The 21,722-nt window shown below is 41.4% G+C and overlaps 1 protein-coding gene and 3 non-coding genes across 8 annotated transcripts in view; 3 read left to right on the top strand and 1 right to left on the bottom strand.

Moving 5' to 3' along the window:
- Positions 1-14,308, top strand: part of rhbdf1b (rhomboid 5 homolog 1b (Drosophila)) — a 28,205-nt gene extending 13,897 nt beyond the window's left edge. Inside the window, exons 2-19 of one of the 5 annotated variants that reach the window (XM_026315347.2) lie at positions 1,145-1,286; positions 1,601-1,734; positions 7,645-7,753; positions 8,582-8,788; positions 9,536-9,658; positions 9,880-10,022; positions 10,213-10,467; positions 10,548-10,659; positions 10,763-10,837; positions 10,967-11,128; positions 11,281-11,381; positions 11,573-11,636; positions 11,918-12,012; positions 12,234-12,309; positions 12,785-12,885; positions 13,014-13,167; positions 13,425-13,648; positions 13,828-14,308. In XM_026315347.2, the coding sequence (XP_026171132.1) occupies positions 1,173-1,286; positions 1,601-1,734; positions 7,645-7,753; positions 8,582-8,788; positions 9,536-9,658; positions 9,880-10,022; positions 10,213-10,467; positions 10,548-10,659; positions 10,763-10,837; positions 10,967-11,128; positions 11,281-11,381; positions 11,573-11,636; positions 11,918-12,012; positions 12,234-12,309; positions 12,785-12,885; positions 13,014-13,167; positions 13,425-13,648; positions 13,828-14,023 (2,445 nt within the window). In that variant the 5' untranslated portion in view covers positions 1,145-1,172 and the 3' untranslated portion in view covers positions 14,024-14,308. Of the gene's footprint in view, positions 1-1,144; positions 1,287-1,600; positions 1,735-3,764; positions 4,542-7,644; positions 7,874-8,581; positions 8,789-9,535; positions 9,659-9,879; positions 10,023-10,212; positions 10,468-10,547; positions 10,660-10,762; positions 10,838-10,966; positions 11,129-11,280; positions 11,382-11,572; positions 11,637-11,917; positions 12,013-12,233; positions 12,310-12,784; positions 12,886-13,013; positions 13,168-13,424; positions 13,649-13,827 lie in introns of those variants that run through there. The other 4 variants (XM_026315346.2, XM_026315350.2, XM_026315351.1 and 1 more) reach the window with 4 other exon arrangements.
- trnai-uau (transfer RNA isoleucine (anticodon UAU)) lies at positions 710-803 on the top strand. Its single transcript has 2 exons — positions 710-747; positions 768-803. It is a non-coding gene; the product is annotated as a tRNA-Ile (tRNA).
- trnai-uau (transfer RNA isoleucine (anticodon UAU)) lies at positions 12,614-12,707 on the bottom strand. The gene is made up of 2 exons: positions 12,670-12,707; positions 12,614-12,649 (listed from the first exon to the last, which is right to left on the bottom strand). It is a non-coding gene; the product is annotated as a tRNA-Ile (tRNA).
- A 1,833-nt stretch (positions 14,309-16,141) lies between the features above and the next one.
- trnai-uau (transfer RNA isoleucine (anticodon UAU)) lies at positions 16,142-16,235 on the top strand. The gene is made up of 2 exons: positions 16,142-16,179; positions 16,200-16,235. It is a non-coding gene; the product is annotated as a tRNA-Ile (tRNA).
- The last annotated feature ends 5,487 nt before the right edge of the window (positions 16,236-21,722 follow it).

Genomic DNA, 21,722 nt, shown 5'->3' with positions numbered 1-21,722 from the left:
TTTAAGACTCAAGAGGTGTTCCTTTTAAATTAAGTCCAGTGAAAATGGTAAAAAAGTCACCTGGAGGAAATATAGTTCAGTGCATAACTAAATGCTGTTACTATGTGGCACCAGTTTCACTGTAAGCAGCAGAAAGGTGTTGAGGGTTTGAGTTCTTGCTCCACCCAATGAGCTCAAGATCTTTAAAATACATTTGTAATGGGGAAAATGATTAGTTTTGTTGCCACTTAGTATTAAAAGGTACCATTGTCAAATTGACCAGTGGGTAACTGATTTTAATAGAAGTGGAGACATGTCTCAATTATTCCCACACAACTTCCAGTGAAACAGTGAAGCAGGAAAAGCCCTTTGACTCTTCAAATGCTACTTTTACCTTTAAATCCATTAACCAGCAGGATGAGTGGCGGCTTTGGCTTTTTATTCTGTGCTCTTCCCTTTGTTTGTGGAACTCAGTTATTACAGTAAATCTGCCATTCTCTTGCTGTCATACTCCCTCTGCCTGCTGCACTCAGACCACTTATCCTTGAATAAAAATGTCACATTTAACAGGGAGTAATAACATCTCTCTCGGCTTTGTCTGCTCATAGAGGGCCTATGTGTGTCCCCGTATCAGGCGAGAACAATACCCAGTGAGAATCCTAGCTCCATCTTGTGGTACTGGAGCACTACTGTTGTTGCAAAACACTACTAGATCCACAGGTTTGCAGCAGCTCCAGTGGCGCAATCGGTCAGCGCGCAGTACTTATAAGACAGTAACCTGCAGAGTGATGCTGAGGTTGTGAGTTCGAGCCTCACCTGGAGCAGTTAAGTTTTAACCTGGACTGTCAGTCACTGGAAAAACCTGACTTCAGCTGAAGTGGCACAGCAGTAGAAATGGTTTATACTCTATGTGGATGACAATGAGGAATAGACTGTCTTTGAGTCACTGGACAACTTTGTTTCTCACATGCCCCTCTGTGGATTTTTTCAGCTGAATTTATGTAAACATTTGCACATACTGTCCAATGGCTTAAAGTTCTCAGTTCACCGCTGGTCAGTTTTGGTTTTTGGCTTTTGACAGTTGAACGTTTTTTGCTGTCATATGTCTCTGAGTGTACTTTGATTATCCTACAAATGAATTTTTGTGTTTGTTTGGATTGTCCAGCTGGCAGGTGTAGGGGGAGACAGCGAGCATGGATGAGCCGGGCCGCAGAACCAGCAGCCTGCAGAGGAAGAAGCCGCCATGGCTCAGCTTGGACATTCCCACCATCCAGGTGACCCCGGACGAACCTCCAGCAGTCACCCAGGTAAGCAAGACATGATCAGAGCAACTAGACTTTTTAAAAAAGGAGATAAATACAAGAATGGACACATAACCAAAGACTTATTAACTTATTATTATTCCAAAACATTAAGAAATAAAAATATTAGCCCCAGGCTTTCAACCTTATCCTCAGCCAATCAGGATTTTTTTGTCAAACAGAAATCAATATAATCCAAATTGCTACAGTGGTGCTGTGAACAGTCATGTTTTTGTTGTTTTTCCTCATATTTTTCTTACTTCACATTTAAATAACAAGGGTGGCTGCATCATTTGTGTGTTTGTGTGTGTGTGTTGCAGCCAGTAAAGCGTCTGCGTAGTGTTAGCATACCAGGCGAAAACCCTCAGACCCGCATCACTGCCTTGGAAACTTCCAACAACTACCTCAGACCTCCTCCGGAGAGACTGCCCTCCATCACACAGTCCATCAAAAGGTTAGACACACATACACACGCTCTAATAGAGACATATGACTAAGAGGGTGTCTTCTTTCCTTTATGCTGATTTTCTACCTCTACTTATTACCTTTGACTTCTGCATGTATTCTGCTAATAATTCCCTGCTTTTATAAGTCATTTAGTCACTCATTTACACTCTGACCTCTTTTCTGATTTAACATAAATGAATCTTTTCTTCTCTTTTCCTATTTCTTCTCCTCTCCTTTCTTTGATTTTGCCTTATTTAACATTGCTTTTCCGCTTTTGCTGTCCTGTCTTCTCCTCTTCTTGCTGCAAATAAGTGGGAAAAGGGTGCACTTTGAGCGTGTCAACACAGTTCCCCCAAAGGGCCAGAGGTGCCCCGGGAGGGTGTCACCTCTCCGACGGAGATCCTGCATCCCCAAAATACTGACCCGACGGCGTTCATCTATTTCCAAACAGATCATCAGGTACAGGAGTGATGAAGTAGAGAGGGAGGGATGGGATGACAGCAGGTTGAAGGTCTTGCTTTCACACTAAGGTTAATATTCGAAACAGGGTTGTTAAATGTAATGCATGGAACTCTTTAAAATGTTATTTACTTAAACTACTTAAGGGGAGATAAAAAGGAAAAGGGAAATGATTTACTCTGAACTTAAGGACTGTTTAAAACAGCTAATATTAATGGGTTGAAGCTCATTGCTTAACTGAGTTTAACTGAGTACTTTGCTGACCACAGTTTGAGCTGAACATATGGTGCAAATAAAAGCAGCCATGAGTACCATATTGCCTCAAATATGGTATAGGACAACCCTGATTTTGAGAAAAATACCCTTTGAAATACCTTTTTTTAAAACACTGAGGATATACAACATTTCTATTCTCCCACTTTTTCAGATCTAATGTTCAGGAAAATATTCAGGCCAGTCCAAACAAGCCACAAAAAAACCTGCAGGCACCTGAGCTGTATGAAACATTTTTGCATCATAGCATTGTTCTAAGGACAGTACAATATATCTGCAAGTCCATGCAGTATCAGTCAACAGTTTTTAAAGAAAAAGGTCTAATAATCCACTGTGCTGTACAATAGGGCAAACAGACAGTCAGTAAATAGCTGGTGGGCATAATGAAGCTTTTAGTAGCTACAGACGACTGTTTGCATCAGGACTTGGTGGAGACCAAAACGGGAGGGAAAATGTTATTTCCCCCTCAGTGCTTTTCCACACACACACCCACAAAGAAACACAAATACAAAATGCTAACAACACATGACAAATGCAAATAGAAGGTCTGTCAGGAGCAGTCCAGGTGGCACACTGAGCCATGTGGTTTGAGGCAGTCAAAATAACACAGTTACTCATACAGACTATCTATGTGCCTCACACGGCATGAGGGCCACATCAAAGCGCCCTGTCCTGCAGCTTTAAATTGAATGTAAATGTTTGAACACAGCGGTGTCTTAACTTCATAAGGTCGAGGCCTCATGTGCGTGAATTCATGTCTTTGATGTTTGTAAGAGAATTATTGGGACTGAGGGGAGGTTTGTATATGTGCGTTCATGACTTCTGGAGGTTAACTAAGGTACCCCCTCGTCAGAGGAGTTCATGAATGCTGGATAAATCTTCTACTGTACAAAGTGTTTATCTGTGTGTGTGATGTGATGCATATGTCCTGGGAGGACAGGCTGATGTTTGTTGATCTGGGGGACAGCAGACAAAGTCTTTATGAGTCATTTTCTGTAACAAAAAGTTATTCATTTTGACAGTTCAGGCCACAAAGGTACACAAGTAATATGCCTGTAATAATAGGTGTTCGAGCTGAAATTCACACACTCGTCTTTTAACTTCTGACGTGAGCAAAGCAAGGTGGGGTTCACACTGTGGGCTATGATTTGCAGAAGCTAAACCATTGTGGTGCTCCTACCGCAGTGTGTGTGTGTGTGTGTGTGTGTGTGTGTGTGTGTGTGTGTGTCATGTCCAGGCATGTCCCAGTGCTCTCCGTCCTTCCCTCCTAATGTGTATGATGTCCCATCTTTCTTCGCTCCTTCCTTCTAATCTACCATTTCCTGTGGAGTGCTGGTATGTTAGACGGACAACTGGTGTTTACACAGACTCCTGCAAAACAAGGCAGACAGACAGAAGAACCTCATTTATAGTGATCACCAGGGGTTTAGTTGGGGAGGATATTCAGTTTGATAAGGACCAGAGCTGCTGTCTCCTTTGCCGAGTAGGTCACAACCTTTTACGCTGACTTATGAAGAGGGATACTGGGAGGCCTGCCAGCTACTGACACATCCACACAGTTTCCCACATATACACATATGGAAACTTCTGTTGTGTGTTGGTGACACAAGGTCAGAAAATTTAAGTTCCTCTCGCTCATTTTGTGCTGAATTAGTGGGTCCAGCCGGAAGACAACTGGAATTCCTCTGTGGATCTATTTACACCAGGACGTTTACTGTAGAGATCAGATTCCCATCTGACCAAGGAGATCGCAGCCAGCCTTCCTCCAACTTTTGATTAACCAGGAGCTCACTGAGCAGGACACAGTGAGTCTGGATGTGTGATGATCATCTCGTTTTGCGTAACACTGAGTGTTACAGGGCACCGCTGGCCTGGATATCAGGAAATCCCCTTATGGAATAGTGTATGTGTGATCTGCAGAGGATCAGTTTGCGTTCGTCGGATCCGGGTTTAATAAGTTTCATGGCGTAAACGGGGACCGTATGTTAGTGATGCTGATGATGGAAGTGGTACAGTTACACAGTCCCAGCCCCCTTCAGGTATGACCCAGACCCTGGACCCCTCCTGGAGCTCTCTAGACAGGTGAGTGTGACAAAAATATGTTGATCTTTAATCAGCACAAGACACAGATATAAATCCTGAACACAGCCTCTGTTGAGATGTTTCATTCCTTGTGGAAGGATTAAAAGAAAGATACAGAATTTATCTGAGAACAGCAATAGCTTTTAATCTTATGTTCTGGGCTTTGCTGAAGTTTTTCATCCAACATCCAAATATATTCATGTCATACTGCTAAGCTCTGGGAAGTATGTGAGTGTGTTATTTTTTTTTGGTTTTTTTTACTCCATGGTGCTTGAACCAATAAAATGAGGATTAATATATAATAATAATAATATCATAAGAGCTTAATTTTGTTACTCTCTAGAGGGAGGCAGGATAGCTTTTCCAGCCATTTTAATGTCCCTCTTCTCATTTAACCTTTGACAACAAAACTAATATTATTTCCCCAAATCTCAAATCCCTTCTTTAAGTAAAACTACCAATACTGCAGTGTTAAAATGCTCTGAAAGTCTCACGTTTTTAAGTTTTATTAGTATTTAGAGCTAAAATGAGTTTAACATGATCAAAGGTTTTGTGTGTAATATCTGGAATTGTAAGTTATCTAGGAAGTAAATAAAGTGGAATAAAAAGTACAACTGTTAGGCCCCGAGTCTTGTTTCTTGTTTGTCTTTTGTTTTGGTCAGTTTCCTGTGTTTCCGGTTCTGTTGTGTTAATTCCAGGTAGCTTTGTGTTTTCATTGCTCATTAGTTTGATTACGTTCACCTGTGTCTTGAGTTCTGCATATATATCCCCGGTTGTTCCTTCGTTCCCTGTCGGAGCATTGATGATGATAATGAGACGTATAGCGTCTGTGTGTGAGGTGTACGACGGCCTGTGTTTCCCGCTCCCGTTTCTGTCCTGTCTGCTTGCCCGACTAACGGCGGAGATTATTTGTGTTTGCCTGAGCCCTGGACGATCCAGGGAGAATAAAAGCCTGCTGTGTCCTTCATTTGGGTCCTCACCACTCTTTCCTTCACCGCCGACACCAGATAGCAACAACATTTTCTTAGTAGAAGTAAATAGTATAAAATGAAAGTATGTTTTTTATTACAGCTTAGCAGAGTAAATGTATTAAGTTGTATTCTGTCTTAAAGTACCCACAGAATTAGTATTACACTAAAATGTCCCGTTTAAGGCCAGGAATAAGGAAATTATTTTAGGTTTAGCTTAGTTTAGGGCAGTGAGATCATTCCTATCTATTCAGAGACTACATGCTGAGTTACTGTTACAGCAACAACACATGACAACTCATAAATAATTTGCTGTTACCTAAACTTTGGCAAACTGATATGTTTAGCCATATAGAGCTATACATGAAGTATAATGGAAACCGCACTCAGTCATGGATTTATCCAACCAGTAAACTTAAAACAGATTATCCACACACATCTTTACCTCTACCTATCTTTGTTTTATTCTGTTTGATCACTGGTAGCCTGTAAGATTTACCCATTAATCTAATCTTAGTGTGTCTAAGCCTATAATTACAGCCTGCAATTATGGTGCAGGAGATTGATGCTGCCTGTGTACCACCCTTACCTGGAGGACATAGAAACTAATTTGTGTGGCTTAGCATCACTTTAATCTTTGATGTGTGATGGATCTGTGTCGTCATCAAGAAGTCATGAATATTTTATTTTTGCTTTGGTGTGGATGAAAGTGACGTGCGAGCCTGTTGGTGCATGTGTGCACACTGAGACTCTTATCTGAACAAGCACAAACATATGTCATCTAGCCTGAAATAGGCCTGTAATCACTGCGGCTGAGTTTTTTTTTTTTTGCCACAGTGATGTTTTGCCATCAGTGAAGTGGATGTTTAGTGAATGGTATCGTTTTACTATTCAGTGTATTTCATTTTAGGACCTGCCCCTCTCCTAGTTCTTACTGTCTCTCTGTTTACATCTGCTCCTCTCCTGCAAGTGAGACCTACCCCTCTTTGCTTTCTCTGACATTTTTCAATGGAAGGACAACAGGTCCGGCCCCTCCCTGCCCCTGCGCAACCTTAAAAGGCTTCCCCAGCTGGCGTCTTTCTTGATGATGAGGTCTGAGTGTTTATTACTGGGTGTTCTGCTCTCCAAACAGTTTCCCCAGCGTGGCCTCCCTTCGTCCCGATCAGTGAACATGCAGCCTGGCAAGCAGGAGCTGTTTCATAGAAAAGGGATCTGGCAGTGCAGGCTGAATGCACATTTACAAACACATGCAGCCAAGCCAGGTCACGAACTAAAGGACTGTTGCCAACATCTGCTTTTTTTTTGCTGCTGACAGAACAGAAGGCTGTAGGCCGTGTTAGGAAACAAGACAGTAGTTTCAATTAGGGCTTTCTAAGCTGGGTCTGCAGTGTCCATGCAATCAGACATACACAGAGAAAAATGGATGGAGTTAAAATCCAAGAAAGAATGAGCATGAGCATCCTTTGTTTAGCTCAAATTGATCAAAATGTCTCTTTTTGCAATTTTAAATATATTAAATAATTTGTAATAAACTATGGATTAGTTAGCTGTCCATTTAGTGCTGATATTTAAGATACCAAAGGAAAAGGGTAAAGGTATACAATTAAAGCCTGCAGTACCAGATGTTTCCTGTATTTTTTATCTGTATGGAACTCTTCATCAGTGTAGACGAGATCGTAATCAGCAAATGTCTCAGTTAGCCAGCCAATTAATCCTCAACAAGCAGATGCAATCAGTCCACCAATCAGCTTATTGTTTTTCTAATCAGGAGGGATGTACAGTTCAGTCCATCAAAGAGTATTCAGAGTATAATTGCACTTTCTGACGGGTGAATATAATTATTACAATTTCTTTGATAGTTTTCTGGCTCGGTCCATTTTTGTCACAAAGAGCTACTATGATGGCTTTTGAAACTTCTGGTACACACATTTTAAAGTAGCAATTCTGAATTACATAGCTTGTACTGTGACAAAAGTTTCCGACCTTGAACAAAATATTAATGAGTGTTGTGGAAATTTTGCGAAACTTCAATATTCTATGGAGAATAGAACCTGTTTATTGCTCTCTGATATCAACATTTCCGATTTCTTATGTTTTAAACACGCCAAATAATCTGTTTTCACCTCTCTCTCTAGGGGCACGGCTGACTGGTTCGGGGTGAGCAAGGATAGTGACAGCACACAGCGATGGAGGAAGAAGAGTTTGCAGCACTGCAGTCATCTTTATGGAGGTCTTAAAGCACAGGTGATGAGGGAGATGGAGCTGCACAGCCAGGACAACATCTCCTTGGCCAGCACTGAGACCCCTCCTCCCCTCTACCTACCACCCCACCACCCCAGTCACCACCACTATGGCATGCAGAGGGTAGGCCAGAGCCGGGGGGGGTCGAGGACTAGATGGCACAGTTATTCACCTTTCACTCTCTCACACATTTTCCCTTCACTCGTTCACAGTATTTACTTTATTGTATATTTCCAGTGCTTGCTTTACCTCTTTGCTTTGTCATCTCACCTAGGGTTTGATTGATGGTAGTTCTTTCTGTAATCTGATTAAAATAGTACATCAGTATTTGGACAGTATTTAATCAAGCAAACTGCAGGCACCTTCATGTCACATGGGTCAATCTTCATGTGGGCAAATATGCCAGTTTATCTTAACATATAAATTTAACTCTTGAGCTTTTGTTTTCTTATCTTTTATATTAATTTCATCACATCTATAAAGAACGGTATCTGATTATAAATATAATATGTAATGTTAGTGATGGCCTAAAGGGTAGAGAAACATGCTTGATGCTGGTTCAATCCCCAGACCAGTATTATGGTTTATAATCTGGGTGGATAATAGACAATAATGTGTATTGCTCTCAATGTCCCATCACTGAAAAATCTTAAGTACTTTTTTTTTTTTAAAAAGCAACTTTTCACCTGATACATCAGTCTAACCCTAGTTTAGATGTGTTATTTCCCTCCCTGCTATTTACTACTCTTTTGCTGTTTATTGTTTAATTGTATGCGGCGCAGCAGATGAGTGTGAAAAAGTGTGTGTGTGTATGCGTTTGTGTGTGTGCAGATCATAGACCCCCTGGCCCGCGGTCGTGCCTTCCGCATGGTGGAAGAGGTAGACGGCTTCAGTGTCCCACAAACTCCCATCACGCCCGGGACCGCCTCCCTGTGCTCTTTTTCCAGCTCCCGCTCTGCCCTGAACCGGTTGCCACGACGACGCAAGCGAGAGTCTGTTGCAGTTATGAGCCTCAAGGCTGCAGCAGCACTAATGAAGGTGTTTATTTTTCATTTATGCAGAATGCAGAATGTTTTTTCAAAATCGTTCAACCACAAAATGTTCTGTGCTTTGCAAACTCTGTGCTGCAGGCTAAGCTGCTGCCAGCTGTATCTGCTCCTCTCTAACACTGCCGAATAGTTGCAGACCAAAGGCATTGATACGCTGTTATGGAAAAACAGCAATGGATCACTATCTCCACTGTGTTACACAATGTGGTCTGCACATTTCTATATACATGCAGACGCTTTAAGCATTATCTTATGTTTTGGGGATGAGAATTCAGGAAAAACTACATACATTATATTGTGAAGTGTCTGTGAAGTGTCTGTCACATATACTAGTTTGTGTTGAGCAGGGAGGGAGTTCATCATTCATGAAAATACACAGCAAATACTGTGCTCTCTGCAGCAGTGCAGGGCTAATTCAGTGACACACAGAGGCCACTGCTGCAGATAGAACTGACATGCCCATGGTAAATGCTGTGTGGCAGCCATTATCAACCTCTATAACACCAGTGGTGTGGGCAGAGGCTGAAAAACTGTTTAAATTACTGTCATGCTGATATATTGCTGTGTGAGACGCCTACATGCCTCACTTTTTTATAGATAATAAGATAAACTTCATTAATTCCTGAAGAGAATTCAGTAGCAATAATACCAGATAACGTTCCATTGTTGGCAAGATTTGATGGGGAAAATATGATGATGACGTTCGTGTGGGATTGATGTTTTTGCTGTTTTTTAGGGCCGGACATTAGGGGATGGCACAGCTGGGCGACATCGCAGAAGGAGTTTCTTGCCTCCAGGCTTCTTGGAAGACGACACTGTGGACTTCCCTGACGAGCTGGACACGTCTTTCTTCACCAGGGTGAGCAGAGGACACGCATCCACACCCTGTATTTTAGTTTCACTTAAAATCAAATGTAATTTCACTTTTTTGAAGCATTCAGTATGCAGCCCTTCAGGTCATGTCATGTTTTTTGTAGTTTTGTTGACAAGCCATTCTTCTTTTTGCTGCTGTTATTTTAAGAATTCTAACTCTTTCTAAAAATATTATCAAAATTGCTAACTTAGTTGTCATCTTTGCAGGAAGGCCTGCAGGATGAGCTGTCCAGCTATGCAGATGAGGTTTTCGAGACACCATCAGAGGCTGCCATCGAAGAGCTGGATGAGAGTGAGCTCACAGGAAGTGCGCTGGATAAGAAAGAACTGGAGAGGAGTCACCTCATGTTGTGGGTTTTTTTTATTTTTTAATGTGTTCTTCAAATGCATCTATGAATCTCTGTCGCATTGCAGGGCAGTTGTGAGGAGAAACTCAGCCAAACACGTTTTCAGCACTGAAGACACTGTTTTAAGTACAAGTCTCCTTATAACATGATAGTTTTCATTCCTTGATTTTCCTGTTCCTCCTTCTCGATTTAGGCCTTTAGAGCGAGGATGGCGGAAGGCGAAAGATGCCTCTCTGGTCCAGCCTAAGGTGCGACTGAAACAGGAAGTGGTGAGTGTTGGCAGCCATCAGCAGCGGGGACAAAGGATTGTGCTCCCTGTTAAGAAGCTGTTTGCACGAGAAAAGAGGCCGTATGGGCTTGGCATGGTCGGTCGTCTCACAAACAGGACATACCGCAAGCGCATTGACAGTTTTGTCAAAAGGCAAATTGAGGACATGGACGATCACAGGTAAGAGCTGATTCTGTTTTTCCTTGGAGGATGACTGTCTCAAGCCAACTGAACCTGAAATCGTCCCCCCTTCTCTTCAGGCCTTTCTTCACCTATTGGATCACATTTGTTCATTTGCTCGTCACCATTCTGGCTGTCACCATCTACGGTATTGCTCCTGTGGGCTTCTCACAACACGAAACTGTTGATTCTGTAAGTATAGTTTACAGTGTTTCTAATCTTTATGTTGGTTTGTTGGTGAATTTGTGTTTCTCTGAAAATGGCTCATTGGGTAATATGGGTAATGTTTTTTGAGGTCCTGAGGAACAAAGGAGTTTATGAAAATGTCAAGTTTGTGCAACAACAGAACTTCTGGGTTGGTCCAAGCTCAGTAAGTATTTTGTATCTACCATTTACCAGTTTCTATTAATAACTGACAAAGAAGTAGAGCCACAACTTCATGAAGCTATAATATCTCACCCCCCCCCCCCCCCCCCCCCCCCCCCCCCCCATCCTGCAGGAGGCGCTGATCCACCTGGGAGCCAAGTTCTCACCATGCATGCGACAAGACCAAGAGATCCACAAACTGATACAGGAGAAGAGAGCGAGTGAGAGGGAGTCAGGCTGCTGTGTGAGGAACGATCGCTCTGGCTGCCTGCAGACTTTACAAGAGGAGTGTTCGGTCAGCAAAGCCAAAGTTTTTACAGCTGTATTGACAAAGGCACAGCGTCTTACAGGAACCACTGCATAAACTAAAATGCATGTAAATTACGGTTGATTAAAAAAAAAAAAAAAAAAAAAAAGATTTACCCATGTGTTTATCTTCTCCTGCAGAGTACCCTGGCAGTATGGGTGAAGTGGCCTCAGCACCCCAGTGCTCCTTATTTGAATGGTGAACTACGCCTGCATGGTGCAGTGTGCCATCAGGACCCCAGGTAACATGAAAATGCTTTTCTCTTCATATATCATATCTATTTTTTAATGGATTACACCTAGTTAACACTAGGAGCAACAGCCTGCTGACATAGTTAAGTAAAGTAAATACAGCAGACATCATTTTCCTCCATGTGGAGACTGTTGTTGAGACTGATTCAGTTTTTTTTTTTTCAAACTTTTGCTCTTGCAGAATTTGCCTGGAGCCAGCCTCAGTTTCACCCCATGATTGGCCTGATGACATCACCAAGTGGCCAGTGAGCATAATTACATTGACAACGCTAGGCTATGTTCATATTACAGGCCTTAGTGTTGTCAGAGCCGATCTTTTTGTGTTGATGGTTTACGTTCAGGTTTCTAACATTACTGTGCTAGATTGAACTGAAATGTGACTCACGTGTGTACAGAGCCTCTAAAAATGGCCACAGAAGAGAATGCCCAATTCCTCAACCTAATTATTGTATCTGCATTTAAATCATTTAAGGAACTTAATTTAGGTCATGTCCTTGATAATGTTTCCTGTGGTTATGATTTATAGGTTTGTACAAAATACAACTCTGGAAATCACACCAGCCTGCCCCACATAGACTGCACCATCACAGGCCGGCCCTGCTGCATTGGAACCAAAGGACGGTAATGATCAATGTCACTCCTAAATCTAATACCAATAATTAATGTGCTTGCATATTTACCAGTAATCTTTGACAGCTCTCATGCTTAAATGTCGAATATTGTGTTTTCACCACACTAATAACCTAGAAAACTTTAGGTACATCAAAATTTCTTCTTTTCTGAATGTTCCTTTTTTCTGGGAGCTGTTGTTGATGAAGCTAATGACGTGTTTCATGTTGTAGCTGTGAAATCACTTCCAGAGAATACTGCAACTTTATGCATGGCTACTTCCATGAGGAGGCTACTCTCTGCTCACAGGTAGGCCAAACAAAGTGCACAAAGTGCTCCTTAATGTATTTCTAACCTTTGCATATCAGTCTGCCTGCTGCTTCTTATTTAGTATTTCAAAGGGTATCTGGTGTAAAGAAAAACTTTTATGTTGATTAATTTTAAATCCAGCTGGCCTAGGTGTGCAGTGTTGACTCTTTCGTCACTCAACCCCAGTTTGTGTTCAGTTTTATTCATGTCCAGTAATTCTACAGATAAACCCTTTTTTATTACTGTCCTAGTTCCCTTATGGATCAGTGTTGCCTTTGATTTGGTTGGCACAGTTAAAATTACCTGCTCCAGGTGAGGCTCGAACTCACAACCTCAGCATCACTCTGCAGGTTACTGTCTTATAAGTACCGTGCGCTGACCGATTGCGCCACTGGAACCTGTAATGCTGTGTGTGTTGAAAGGACTTTGGACTGTTCTGAGCTGTGTGTCTCCTCACCTTTTCTATCTTCTCTAGGTGGCTTGCATGGATGATGTGTGTGGTTTGCTTCCTTTCCTCAACCCGGAGATCCCAGACCAGTTTTCCAGACTCTGGCTGTCTCTCTTTCTTCATGCTGGGTGACTGAACCTCCCTCTTTTTTATGTCTATATTTACCTCAGCAAGAGTAAAGTGTTAAATATCAGGTGGATATGGATTAAATTGAAAAAAAAAAAAAACATGCTGGCTGTCTTGTCTGTGTCTGTAGGATCCTGCACTGCCTGGTGTCAGTGTTGTTCCAGATGACGGTGCTGAGGGACCTTGAGAAACTGGCCGGTTGGCTGAGAATCTCTATCATCTACATGCTAAGCGGCATCACTGGCAACTTGGCCTCGGCCATCTTCCTGCCTTACAGAGCTGAGGTACAGTATCTCCCTCAAACACAGAAACATACACCAAATACAGTTCTCTATGTAACCCTGAAGTGCTCGATATTATGACATTATGAAAACCTCAGTCACATTTAAACAGACATATCAATTTACTATTAAGCATTAAAGAGACAGAAATAAACTCTTAACAGAGTTCTCTCTTTCTCAGTTTATATTTTTAAACTGAGCTACAATAAGCATGGATTTCATTTTGTAGCTCTGTGTAACATTATCTTCTATTCTGTCAGGTGGGTCCTGCAGGCAGCCAGTTTGGGATCCTGGCATGTCTGTTTGTGGAGCTGTTTCAGAGCTGGCAGATCCTCGAGCGGCCGTGGAGGGCGTTTGCTAAGCTGCTGGGCATCTCAGCCTTCTTCTTCTCCTTCGGTTTGCTTCCTTGGATAGACAACTTTGCCCACATCTGTGGCTTTGTGTCAGGATTCTTCCTGTCCTTCGCTTTCCTGCCGTACATCAGGTAGGTGAAGTAAAAGGATGTTTGTTGTTTTAGGGTGTAATGAGAGACTGTAGCTGTGTTCTCTCAGCAATGGGTAAGTAAACCCAGGGACATAGTTAAACTACAAAGATGTATGTGTTTGCTTTTTTAAACTACATTATGAAATGATTAATGCAGGTTTTTTTTTTTTTTATCTTCAGTTTTGGACGTTCTGACATGTACCGGAAGCGGGTCCAGATCTGTGTCTTTCTGCTGATTTTCCTGGGCTTACTCTCCGCCCTGGCCGTTCTCTTCTATGTCTACCCCGTGAAGTGTGACTGGTGCGAGAACCTCACCTGTATCCCGATCACAGACAAGTTCTGTGAGAAGTATGACCTGAACGCACACCTCCACTGAGCGTCAGCATTCGAAACGTCAGCGGGACTGTCTCTTTGACGTGCACTGAAGCTGGACCGGTCGCAGCATTGGATGTTGCTGATGCTCGAAAATTATTCAGCTGCAGTGCAACTTGTGATTGAATAGGAACATTTCTCCTGGAATGGCCTCAGCATTTCAGGATTTTAGGTGGACCTGTGAATGTCTACAGTACTTGCTGTAGCCTACTGCTTGGAAAGGTTTCAGTAGGCGCAGTATGAATAAAGGCTCTGCATGAAGACTTCCCTCTAAATAAAAATATTCACGTCCATGGAACAAAACTTGACTGAAACAGACTAACACCTGATTTATGTGTGACTGATCTCTAGCTGGGCTAGTCAATGACCAGACACACTGGAGGAGAGTCACAACTATTTTTTTTAATTTTCTTTTTATTGATGTCAGTCTTGTCTATTTACTGGAAGTTCTTAAAGTAAAAAGAAATGAGACCCCCTCTGAAATGCTCAAATGTGCCTTACAAACACACAACTGCAAACACATGTCTTTTTGTGCCGTCTGTCTGTGTCAGCAGTTTCTGACATTCTGGGTCCTGTTTGTGGAAACACTTTTATCATCAAATCAAATCATGTAAAATATCATTTGTACCACCCTGGCAGCTTTATTTTACGCTACAGCCTTTAATGCACTTCTGTCACAGATGGATTGATTTTTTTTTTGTTGTTGTATTCACACTGTGTCACATCTGTAAATAGCACACATGTATGTTCATCTTTTCCATTGTGAAAGCAATTACAGAGGGGTTTTTTTTATTCAATGTGGTGGCGTTTTAGCTACCTGACAATAAACAATAAAAACACTTAAGGTTTTCTCTTTTGTGTGTTGCCTGCTCACTAAAGATATCACCAGAAACCTAAATCTAACAGCTTCAGGAGAGGTTGAGGCTTAAACTCAGGCCACTGGATCCTGAAAGTAAATGGCCATGAAATTATTTTCTATAGTCACTTCTAAGTAACATATTGTTCCAATCATATAATCTATATCAAAGTTTGAGATCAGTGCCGTTGAGGGTTAAGACTTGTTTTAAGAATTGTTTTAAGTTGTTGAAAATCCTGTTAACACAGAAAATGACTCCACCTATCCTTTAGTATTTTTGGCCCTGAAGAGGGAGGCATTTTAGTGCAGCAAGGCCACGGTTGGACCTAATAGCCACATGGAACTTTGCTTGTATTGTTGGAGGGAGGGGGGATGTAATTAGTGCTGCACACAAAGGAGGACCAAAGGTACTTCTCAGGTGAGTTTTCTTGGCTAGTACAAAAGGAAAAGTGAAGGTAAATAACAATGAATGACACAATGCTGTTTAAAACACTGGGCTTTTGTTAGAACTAAAGTTTATGTTAGCTTTTGCTGCTGTAATCATATAAGAGAACAGAAGGTATTTCTGTATCTGCTGTTCCTTCACAAATACTGTGAGGCATGTAAACAGAAATACAGCCAATTACTGAGGAATTATCTCACAAACTCAAGAATATCAAAAGCAAAACATTTTTCAAGGCTTTTTAAAAAAATGTTATTACATAATTTAAGTTAGGCCTCATTGACTTGAGCCTAACAAACTGATCAATACCCATTTCAGAATCAATACTACGAAGGTCATTTTTTTCTATAAACTGTTAATCCCAGACACTACAGGTATGAATGAGAACACATAAAGAAAAGGAAAATGAATAGATGATAATGAAAAGCTCTGACTGGATGTGAAGGAAAATTGACACAAAAACATGACATAAGCAAAATAAAGAAGAAGAATGAAAGGGACACGGTGCATTAAAAATGAAATAATTATACCAGCAGCGTGATATCTGAAGAGCTGCAGCAGAGAATAAAAGATACAGAGGAACAGGAAAAAACGAGGAACAGAAAATGGCAGAAACCTTGAGTGAATAAAAGACTAGAATTACAGCAGAGGGTAAAGAAGAGGGAAGCGGACAAGGACAAGAAGAGAGAAAGCTGAGGTAACAGAAAGACAGAAGTAATAATAAATGAAATGTGGCTTTAGTGATAGAAGTGATAAAAGATGGATCAGGCCTAATGTTTCAGGACTATTTCACATTATCAGTGTCGAATGCAGCTTGTCAACAGGCTCCAGTGGCGCAATCGGTCAGCGCGCGGTACTTATAAGACAGTAACCTGCAGAGTGATGCCGAGGTTGTGAGTTCAAGCCTCACCTGGAGCAAGTGGAGTTTTACAGTGGTGTTTGAAGAAAACAGCACATATCTCAGCTGTTAACTGGGCAGATAGTTAAGGTATTGACCATCCCACCTGTATCAGTGACTACAGGCCTTCCCCTTCATGTCCAAGCTGCCTTGATTCCCTTAAATGTGTAAAAATGTGCTTTTGTCTTGTTTCATTCAACAGTTCAATGAATCCTCTCAAGATCTCAGATGTGGCTGAACTAATCAACTTAAAAGGCCATGTATGTGAGTATTAGCTGTCTTTTAGTCAGAGCAAATGTGATTTTGTTTTCCTTTAATAAACTTAAAAAAAAAAAAAATGCTCTTGCCAAAAATGCCCACTAGATGGCAATCCACGACCAATAACTTCCAGGCTGACTGTGGTGCAAGATCACATCATGACTGCAGCTTGAATCATAACGCTAATTACTGCATGTTGTGCTGTTCTTTGGGATTTGAATGTCATTAAATCAAGCAGCAGGTTTATTACCGTGCACAACTCTTATTGGTGCCCCTGATGCTCCCTCTGTGTTATACCACTGGGTTTGTTCATTCTGTCTTTTGCCTTTCTCTTTGCACACACACACATACATAATGACTTTTGCATGCACACACACACACACACACACACTCACACATAACTGCTCTGGCATTGACTAATTCTTGTCTGTAATTGAGTCTAAATAAGTGTGTACTTATGTTAGAGGAGCCCTGAGAGGCTGAACAGCACAAACACACATTAACACTGATCTACATACAAATACTGCAGTACAATTTATTCTGTTTATACTAAATGGTCCATACTGACCTGTTGTTATGATAAAAATACAATACAGTAGGTTAAATTACAAGTATAAAAATAGTCAATTAATCTGAAACATACACAGCTTATATAGCTAAGTTTATATCAATGTATTAAGTTTTAACACATATTGGTCACAACTAGGAACCAACCTGTATACTCTATTTTTTAGTAGTATAGCACTGATGCAGTATTTGCTTGGCAGCCTCCACACAGACATATATAACTAAAGAGAGAGTGGTGGGGACTCTTACTGTGGTTAGCAGTGTCGGTGATTGTCAAAACGTTTGACATTTTGGTCATCGAGCTTATTTGAAGGAAGTTGAATTTTTCCACAACTTTTGCGGTGACTTTGTTTTATAAAGTCTTGATGTCTCTCTGTGCTAAAGGAGACAAAGGCTCTAATTCTGTTAGTTGTATTGTTAGGTGACCTGGGAAATGTAATCCTCCTTTCAGCTCAGTTTTTGGTCTCAGCCAACTCCTAAAGGAAATATCAGACTATTAGGCGACTTAAGGCTTCACTGTGCTGGTCAGGTAGTGTACTGTGGGTTTATCCCGATCTGGACAGAGATGCCAGCTGCTGTTGGAAATGATGCTATGAGGGGGAATGAAAATGGTATAGGGCCAGAAAACCAAAACAATGAGCTGAAAGATGCAACTTCAGCTCCCTACAGCTGAAGAGACCTGCAATCTGGTGATAACTGTATGTGTCCTCATCACTCTGTGTGACCCTTGTAGGTAATAATGTGATCAACTGTCAATTATAAATACTGATTATGTCATCTTTGAGCAACTGAATGTCATAGATTATGAGTTAAGAGCACATATACCACTATCTTCTCTCTTTGTTCTCACTCTAAAGCTGATGGAGCAGCTAATGGTGACAAATTAATAACCCCTCCGACATTCAGATGCTGAAAAATCATCTCAGGGCCCATTTTATTCTGTCAGCTAGTGGCTGCTTGGCCTAATAGAGGCAGCACCCGAAGCCATTAGACACACCTCCCCCACTCAGTGCTACCCCCATCCTCTGCAGACTCCTCATAGGAAATTATCTTTCCCATCTCCTCCCACCCACCCCCTCCACACACTTCTCCCTTCTCCAAATCCAACTCCATCCTGTCACATCCTCCTCCTCCTGTCCATTTCATGCCTTCCAATTTCCATCACTCATTCATCTTTTGGTTTTTACAATGCCCTCTGCCTCCACCTCCGCCGCAGCTCCAACTCTCCATCACTGCTCCTATAGAGATGGTAATGTGACATGAAGAGGATGGTATCTACGAGCCATTGATCAGCATCAAATGAGACACACTTAGCTACTCCCCAGTCCTCCCTCTCCTCCTTCAATTCCTTCTCAGCTCAGCTCATCTTTTAAAAGATTGTTGTTTTTTTGGGGGGGAGAAAATTAAACTCAGGTTTCCTATGTCAGTTGCATTTATTAATTGTGAACAGATGAGATTAGAGTGGGGGGGGAAATGCCAAAAGGTGGGGAAATATAAACAGGTAGATGATGGATAGATAGAGCTGTTGTTCTTACTGCCTGGAAAAGAGGCTCAGAAATGGGACCCTGACAGCTGGCCAACAGGTGGCCACTGACAGACCCTCTCTTCTTTGTGCCTACAAGAACCAAGCTGTACAGACACACACACACACACACTCCTCAGACTCAGCACCCTGGCCATCAGGTGAAGGAGACCCGCTGAGGTGGGAGGGGGGTTTTGAGGGGTGGTGAGAGTGAGGGGGGAGGGGAAGGGCAGGATTAGCACACACCTGTCTGATGATCCCAACTATGGCACACTTGATGGAGAGTAATGTTATAGGCCCCACTGACACCACTTGGTCCTATACACCACCTGGACTTACAGTGGAAAATGTCCTCCTCCGTTTTACGGTCCTCAGCAGATTTTTTTTTTTAGATTTTGGGTTCACTTTTTTACACGTTAGAAAAAAGTTCAGAGTGTTTATGTCACAGTGTTTATGGGAAAGTTAATCAACCAGTCAACCAGTTTAATCTTTATACTTAAAGTCGTTTATTACCTAAACCCAAGAAATACAGTTTGAAAACACTTCTGTTAAAGCATAGATCCCACATTTGTGTTTACTATCTGCTTAAGCTGCAAGATCCATATATCCCAGATGTATATACAAGTTAATCAGGTACTCCTGCATTACCACCCCCAGAAACTAATAAATCTCCTTTTACCTGCAGCATATATGCGTAGCTTCCAGTTCTTCGTAGATTATATAATTACAGGTTGTTCTTTAACTTTTAATGTATGTTTAAAAAAAATGTAGGTGTTTCCCGACAGTTTTAGTATTCATACCCCAAGACTGTCCTGTAGAAAACTACTTCATTTGTCAGAAAGTTACATTTGCCCTGTGTTGCTGGTCATTCGCACATTAGCTTTTGAAAATACATGATTTAGCTAGTTTCTTATGTTTGGATACTACCTCATAAGAGAAGTAGATAATTAAAGTTACTAGCTTTAGTTGCAGTTAATTTGCATTTCAGTCCAACTTAAATCCATTAATGTGCAATTAGCGATTGAGAATTGAGCTATTGAGCGTCTCTTCCTCACATTACCCAAGGTAGACACCATCCTGAGAAAACCATACATCTAGACTGAAGATTCTTTGACTGGATTTGTTGGCTTTCTTAGCTGTTATGGTCCAGTAGTTGTGGCTGCAGTGTGTGTCCTATACAACACTGCTCTGTGGAGATTGTGCATCAACAGGTGGAAACCTAGGGGACTATCTGTATCTTATGTACAGCAATACTCTAATGAAGCTTACTTCCTGAGGCCCCCCCTGCCCCAAACACACAAACACACGCACACATATTTCTGTCATCTCCAGAGGACAAATCTCCTCGTTTTTGCCATGTGTTCTCCAGCCTTCCTGAAGATCTGCTCTGATCCTCCAGTCATTGGCTCCCAGCCACTAATTACACACACACACACACACACAGATGCACCTATGTGCGCACACACCTCATTAGCGAACACTCTAACAATACTCTTTCCCTGAATGCCCTCTCAGAATCTCTGAGGTTAGTAATTCTCTCTTTCTCTCTGTCTATGTAAGCGCACGCGACCTCCTCCTACTCCCTCCTCCTCCCTCCTCCTCCCCCCTTTGTGTGGGTTGCGTCTCACCGGATTCATTTTCATGGAATTGTTATCTGATATTCACACAGCACACATGGGATGTAGAGGGGAAGGAGAAGAACAGAAGAGAATGGCAAAAAATAAAAAATTGAAAAAAAACACAAGGTGAAGGAAAAAAAGATAAGATGAAAGAAGAAGTGAGTGTCACACAGTGTCTAGCAGGATCTAACCTGTCTCTGAGCAAGTGTTACAGCTGCACTGTCCAGTAGCTCAGGGATCAGTGTTAGGGCCCCTGTAAATTTAGTTTTAGCTTAATTATCTTCTACTGGATGAATGAAAATATATGTTGATTACAAAATCATGTCTTGGTTTGAAAATAAAATACTAAAACCAGGAATGTTTTCTTAAAAAGCGATTAGCTCCCATTTTATTAAGGTAAAAAGATTCATATGGTTAATCAATTTGAATATCTTAGTGTAGCAATGGAAATATACCATAGAAACAAAAAACTATTGAATATAACTTATTTGTCTGTGTGGGTTTTCTCCAGGTACTCTGGTTTCCTCTCACAGTTTGGGGTTAGGTTAATTAATGTATTTAAATTAGAGGTGTAGTGTTCGTAGGTGTGAATGTGAGTGTGAATGTTTGTCTGTCTCAGTGTGATAGAGGCAGTTTGTCCATAATGTACTTCGGCTCTTGCCAAATGTCATCTGGGATTGGCTCCAGCAATCCTGTATGTGCCAGGATAAGCGGTAGATAATGGATGGGTGGAAGTCCTGGAAAATATTAAGGAGCATCTTTTTCATCATACTGTACCTTTTCAGCACAATATGTCTTGGCAGTCAACACTTCCTGCAAAAGTACTGTCTGTCCAGGAAACCTTGTTTAGTCCAGGTTCTTAGTTACTGGTTTGATAAAGATTTCTGCAGCCCCTCCTGAGTCAGGTTATTGTTATTGTTCCATGTTAAGCCTGACTTCTTCTGCCTCAGCACCTACCACAAACTTCACTTGTCTAGTCATAGTATCTGCTGATTACTTTCCAAATCATCATCATCACGTGAAAATGATCTTTTAGATATCATTGGAATAGTACAACTAATAGTAACAAAAAATAAATAAAATTGACTGGTAGGTGTCTCACCAACTTTGATTATGGTCCCTCACAGGCACAAGGCAAAACTATTGTGCCTTGAAGACTTTGGCTCCCATGTGAATCTGGAAAATGTCCCATACGATGTACATTCTCCTAAAATATGACATGTTCAAGAATATCTCGTAGTGTCACCTTTCTCGATTCTAATGGAGTAAGCTGTCTTATTTTGTCTTCTTTAAAACAAACCAATTTGAACAGGAAAATGTTATTTTTGAGCCAAAATGTCCAGGCCGTTCTCATTCCAGGGCATCTCAGGTATTCATGCTTTGTCAAGTACCTGTGGGATCTCATATGAAGGTACCTTTAACATCTGGTAGGTACTTGATAGTGTCAGTAAAGATGTGTGTTTAAAGATGTGTAGTCCAGTGAGAGCCTTCTTTAACAGACATGTCCCTTGTATTTATTTGGAAATATTTCAAAAATAAAA

The sequence above is a fragment of the Mastacembelus armatus genome, chromosome 19, assembly GCF_900324485.2.
Source record: "Mastacembelus armatus chromosome 19, fMasArm1.2, whole genome shotgun sequence".
Classification (NCBI taxonomy): Eukaryota; Metazoa; Chordata; class Actinopteri; order Synbranchiformes; family Mastacembelidae; genus Mastacembelus; species Mastacembelus armatus.
This window is presented reverse-complemented; position numbering and strand designations above follow the sequence as displayed.